The sequence below is a fragment of the Meleagris gallopavo genome, chromosome 1, assembly GCF_000146605.3.
Source record: "Meleagris gallopavo isolate NT-WF06-2002-E0010 breed Aviagen turkey brand Nicholas breeding stock chromosome 1, Turkey_5.1, whole genome shotgun sequence".
NCBI classification, from domain to species: Eukaryota; Metazoa; Chordata; class Aves; order Galliformes; family Phasianidae; genus Meleagris; species Meleagris gallopavo.
The window spans coordinates 174,364,306-174,370,199 of NC_015011.2; the positions used below are offsets into that span (position 1 = coordinate 174,364,306).

A 5,894-nucleotide genomic window follows, 5' to 3' on the forward strand; every position below is an offset into this window, starting at 1 on the left:
AAGAGGGCCAACGGCATTCTGGCCTGTATTAGAAATAGTGCAGCCAGCAGGAGCAGGGAGGTGATCATCCCCCTGTACTCAGCACTGGTGAGGCCACACCTCGAGTACTGTGTTCAGTTTAGGGCCCCTCACTACTTTTTTGCAGGACATTGAGGCCCTGGAATGTGTCCAGAGAGGGCAACAAAACTGGTGAGGGTCTGGGGCACAAGTCTTAATGAGGAGCAGTTGAGGGATCTGGGATTGTTTAGTCTGGAGAATTTCAAGGAATCCATCAAGGAATCAAAGCTGCCTTTAGAACAATGTCAAATAAGACATAACTTGAAGATCAGCTATGAGGCAGTTGATTAAACCCTTCTTAAAACAAATATTCTAGTAGGTGGAAAAAGTCAAGAAATTATGTATCATTCTTCCATTTCTCTCTCCTTCATTACCTCACATTAAATCACAGTGTTAAGGCTGAGTAGTCCAGTGCACTTTGGCTATATTGGAAGGTATACATTTACTTCTGTTGTCATTTGTTATAGGATATAACTTGTTTCTTGTTGCTGCTCATGAATTTGGCCATTCGCTGGGACTTGAACACTCCAGAGACCCTGGAGCACTGATGTTCCCAATTTACACATATACTGGAAAATCTGGTTTTGTGCTTCCTGATGATGATGTGCAAGGGATTCAAGAGCTCTATGGTAAGTCTGTATAATATAAAATATATATTGCCTGTGTCATTATAACCTGTTACAGATACGCTGCACAGTTACTAAAGGCCTTCAGATGTTCAGTAGCAACACTCATGATTGATTAAGTCCTAATCACTGAACTCTTGGCAACCGGACTAACGGACAAAAGATGCTTAGATTTAGTAGTCTGGGGGGATAAAAAAGACAGTAATACTGCAGAGGACTGTTGGTAGCTGTGCTGTTCCTTTGATCAGGTGGAAAAAGAGAGCACACAGAGTCCTTTTATTTTTTTACCTGAGAAAAGAAGGTAAAACAGGCAGATATAGAAGGGAGAAACAGAAATATTCTGTGAAATATAATGATTTCAATCATGGAAAGAATAAAACTTTTAGAGGATCTTCAGAATTAGGATAAAGGAAATCAGTCCACTTAGTATCTTTGCAGCTGAACTATATAGTCTATAGTGTATTTGGCTAAAGGAGGAGGAGGGAAAGAGGGAACAGACTTTCTCTGGTACAAATCATTTGCCATTCTGCTTTTATTCATGGTGGTTTTTGGGGACATTTCCATATCCTATTTAATATTAGAGCCATAGAACAGGAATGAAAGTTGACAAACTGTTATCATACTATATGGTTCCAGGTCCTGGAGACAGAGATCCCAACCCAAAACATCCCAAAACACCAGAGAAATGTGCTGCAGATTTATCAATTGATGCCATAACAAAACTTCGTGGAGAAATGCTGGTCTTCAAAGACAGGTAAAGGGTCTGTTGTGTGATGGACAGTGGCTACTTGATAAAATTTAAGTGAGAGAAAACCATTTGAGTTTTTCACTAAAGATCTATGTAAATATAAAAATTCCCAAATCAACATAGATGTTTTTAAGAAGTTACATCACATGTGTTTTTAGGCAGGACTTGCAATGCAATTACATCCTAGACAGCCCAACAATGTAAAGTGAAGCTGATACGACTGAAGGCTGCCACTATATCTTCACATTTTTCATTTCACAGGGCTTTTGTCAATGCACATAAATCTACTAACATTTATTTTGATGAAGTTATACTAGACTCAGAAACCTTACATTGAGGGCAATTGTTTTCCTTACTCGAAATGAAAACAAACAAACAAACAAACAGCACCCCAACTTCTCTGTTATTCTCTTTTTCTGAACTAGGTTTTTCTGGCGACTGCACCCTCAGATGGTTGAAGCAGAACTTGTTTTAATTAAATCCTTTTGGCCAGAGCTTCCAAACAAAATAGATGCAGCTTATGAAAACCCCATTAAAGATCTTGTCTTTATGTTTAAAGGTGAGTTTTTTGTTTTGTTGTTGGCAGGAAAATCTACATATTCAGTCAAGTTCAGTGAGAGACAGAGAGGTAATGAATGGAAGTACATAACATTCTATCTTCCTTATACAAAATACAATCAATGCAGGCTCCACCCCATGCAAACCTACATAACTTTCATTAAGTTACGAGATGTACAATCAAGCTCCTATGCCTAGGATTACTTTTAGCATGAATACTTTAATACCCACAGAGTATGCGGCCTAAGAATCTGTTAGATATGTGAAAATAAGGATCGTAGCATCTTCATTTTATCATTCTCTCAAAGCTCAGCCTTTAGAAAAGAATAATACATGCTTTATTTCTATTTTCAGGAAAGAAGGTTTGGGCTCTGAATGGCTATGACATAGTTGAAGGCTTTCCTAAAAAGATATATGAAATGGGATTCCCAAAAGAAATGAAAAGGATAGATGCAGTGGTCCATATTGATGACACTGGCAAGACTCTCTTTTTTACAGGGAATAAGTACTGGAGGTACGCTGCAAGCAGACTGGTGCTTCTTTTCAATGTACTTTTCATAACATGTGCAGAAGTGTCAAAAGATCTGCAAATATTTCCCATTATGTTTCAGATGCCGTCAGTCTATGGTTTTCATAAGTGTGACATTTGTCTATAATATATCATGAAAGTGCATGCAGGATTTTTATAAATACATGAGCACAGCTTGTAAAAACTGAAAGAGTGAAAGAAAGGAACAAATTTCCCTATCCATGAGAGTCTATAACATGGACAGATCTTCTAGATAAATTTTTTATCTTGCTTCCTAAAGTTGTTTGTGTGGCCCCTGTGGGAGCAGGACATCTAGCTTACTTGAAAATGGCTGTTTTTCTTGGCCAGGAGGGGGGCTTGCAGCCAGGTCTCTCACATATTTAAAAAAGTTATTACCATTCCTTCCAATAATCTCTATGTCAAGCAGCCTCAGGGCAGAATCACACTGCTGATAAGCTGATGTACCATCATTTCCCTATAATAGGTATTTTAAGCACTTCTGAAAATGTGACTTTACTGGTTTTGTGGTTATTGAGAGTGTATTCTGGTGTTCTGGTGCCCTACTTATTGCCTTGAGTTTTATTATTGCACTAAGCATAAAGGATCTAATGGCTGCTGGCTTCTCTTGGTGTGGGTAACTTCAAAGCATGCAAGGGAACAGACCAGGCTAAGTCCTCTGAATTTTTATTTTCTTTTATGCTTAATGTAGTTATGATGAAGAGACAGAGGTTATGGACACGGGCTACCCCAAGTTCATAGAAGATGAATTTGCAGGAATTGGTGATAGAGTGGATGCAGTCTACCAAAGAAATGGTAGGTAACGTGACAATGAAGCGTTATTACTATCAGTTGTGGCTGAAGCTTGACATTAATGTTCTGTAGGATATTCTGTCATTTGTAATTCTGACTTTTTTGACATCAACACTTCTGTTCTTGCCTAGATCAGGTTTCTGATCCCAATTATTCTTTGAAAATTATATCATTATAAAATATGGAGATGTATATCTTCAGAGTCAAAGTAGATTTCCTTCCTTGCTCAGAGAACCCAGAGTGATGTGTTATCTATATAGAAGTATTATAATATGGCTATTCCTTGAAATCTAGACAATTTGTATCCAATTTTTCCAGGAATTTCCAAGTCAGATACTCAAATATTTATGAACAAACCCTCAGTTCTCCTGAGCAAGCTCTCTATAATAGTGAAATGCAGAGCTTTACACCAGGTTAAGATATTGTTTGTTTTAAAATAATGATCTAAGTCTAGCAAATGTAATAAGGACTTCAAAAAAATTAGCTCAGCATTTTAAAGACAAAAATACTGCATGTAAGTTTTACTAAGAAATGAAAACAAATCACTTGATTTTTATTTGAAAGTTAGTTTTAACGTAATAGATTTTTCAATTTAAATTCATTTTAACTTTCTTTTTCCTTAGGTTACCTCTACTTCTTCAATGGACCACTGCAGTTTGAATACAGCATCTGGAGCAAAAGAATTGTCCGCATCCTGCATACTAACTCCTTATTTTGGTGCTAAGTACAGATGAGCACCATGCTACAAGCTGCAGAGCAGCTTTTAGTACATGGAAATAATAATTCAGGCATACAAGTTTATTAGAGGAAAGCAGAGTTCTGTGAACAAGCACTGGCGACCTAGAACCAAATGTATACTCATATACTGTATATATGGAACTATACAGCTGTATGTCAGTCTGGAACTGCATTAAATTAATAGTAAAACAGGAAGAAAATGATACTCATTTTAAGGGGCATTACACCATTTAAAGTTTGTCTAGCATTAAAGTGAGGAGATGGATACATTCTTCATGATCATAAGCATGACTAAGTCCCAGCAATCTAGCATCTTCTTAGAACTGTGTAGTATTTCTGAAGAAATAGAGCTGATACTCCCTGGAGTGTTTTATTTTAAAATTAATCCTTCTGTTCTTTGCAAAATTATTTCTAAAGTACTGGGGATCCAGGCCTGTAAGGAAAAAGTCAGGACTGCATGGTGTTTCCCTGAGCAAGATAACACCAGGCTGCAACACTGAAGTTAGGGAACCCAAAGTTATTTAAATGTATCCCCATCTGAATGGGAATGTCTCCCTAGAAAGAGATGTCCATGTTATATGTGAAAGAAGCTGAATGCATAGAGGCAGCAAGGCTGCATCTCAAAGCAGACAGAAAAGCAGGAAAAAGGAACAGTATTCCCTGCAGGAATCATCAGTTTGTATGACACTGGGAAAGCCAGAAAGCAGCAATACCAAGGGAGTCACACAGGTTGAAGCCTTTCATGAAACTGCATCTGGTAACAGTCCATGTTTCCAGCTGCTGTGAAGTTATTCAAGTGACATTCATAGAAGTTATGCCTATCTGTGCTGGCAGAGAACTCGAACATTCAAATAAAAATATTCAAAATAAAACCTTTTCATGTTTGTCACCCTTTCAGTATTTATGGTACCATATAAATTACAACTGTTTTGGTACCATATAAATTCTGGGGGCTTCTTTTGTGATTTTTGTTGTTTGTTTGGTTGGTTTTGTTTTCAATCACTGAAAATGAAGTGGGACTGTGACTATTTCTCAGTTTAAGAAAGTAGTATTAAATAAACTGGAGGAATGAAATGACACTGTGAAATTATTTCAATTAAGATATCCTTCACTGTATGTCATAAAAGCAAGACAGAGCTATGGAAGAAAAACTGAGAAACCTATCCTGTGCATTTTATTTGTCAACTTTTTCACCTCAAGCAAAATTCTAGTACATTCTTATCTTGAGAGTTTTTTTCTAAAGTTTTTTCTTTTGTTTTTGTTTTTGTTTTTTTTACATAATAGATTTTATAGAAAAGACAGGAAGAGGGAAAATACAAAATAACCACCAATCCCAAGCCAACTTCATGAAGTTCAACAAGGCCAAATGCAAGGTCTTGCACCTGGGTAGGGGCAATCCCAACCACAGGTACAGGATGGGCAGAGAATGGCGTGAGAGCAGCCCTGAGGAGAAGGATTTGGGAGTGTCAGTTGATGAAAGACACAACATGTACCAGCAATGTGTGCTTGCATTCCAGAAGGCCAACTGTATTCTAGGTTGTATCAAGAGAAGCGTGACCAGCAGGTTGAGAGGTGATTCTACCCTTCTACTCTGCTCTCGTGTGACCCCACCTGGAATACTGTGTCCAGTTCTGGAGCCCCCAACAGAAGAAGGACATGGGAATGTGGGAGTATGTCCGGAGGAGGATCACAAAGATGATCAGAGGGCTGGAGCACCTCCCATATGAGGACAGGCTGAGATTTGGGGCCCTTCAGCCTGGAGAAGAGAAGGCTCCTGGGGGACTTTATAGTGACTTCCAGCACCTGAAGGGGGCTTACAGGAAAGCTG

At 38.2% G+C, this 5,894-nt stretch overlaps 1 protein-coding gene across 1 annotated transcript in view; it reads left to right on the top strand.

Annotated features, from left to right (window-relative positions):
- Nucleotides 1–5,238, top strand: part of LOC100543400 (collagenase 3-like) — a 23,416-nt gene extending 18,178 nt beyond the window's left edge. Inside the window, exons 5-10 of the mRNA XM_031552064.1 lie at nt 525–686; nt 1,320–1,437; nt 1,857–1,990; nt 2,344–2,503; nt 3,228–3,331; nt 3,952–5,238. Of these exons, the coding sequence (XP_031407924.1) occupies nt 525–686; nt 1,320–1,437; nt 1,857–1,990; nt 2,344–2,503; nt 3,228–3,331; nt 3,952–4,052 (779 nt within the window). The 3' untranslated portion in view covers nt 4,053–5,238. The remainder of the gene's footprint in view (nt 1–524; nt 687–1,319; nt 1,438–1,856; nt 1,991–2,343; nt 2,504–3,227; nt 3,332–3,951) is intronic.
- Nucleotides 5,239–5,894: the final 656 nt, after the last annotated feature.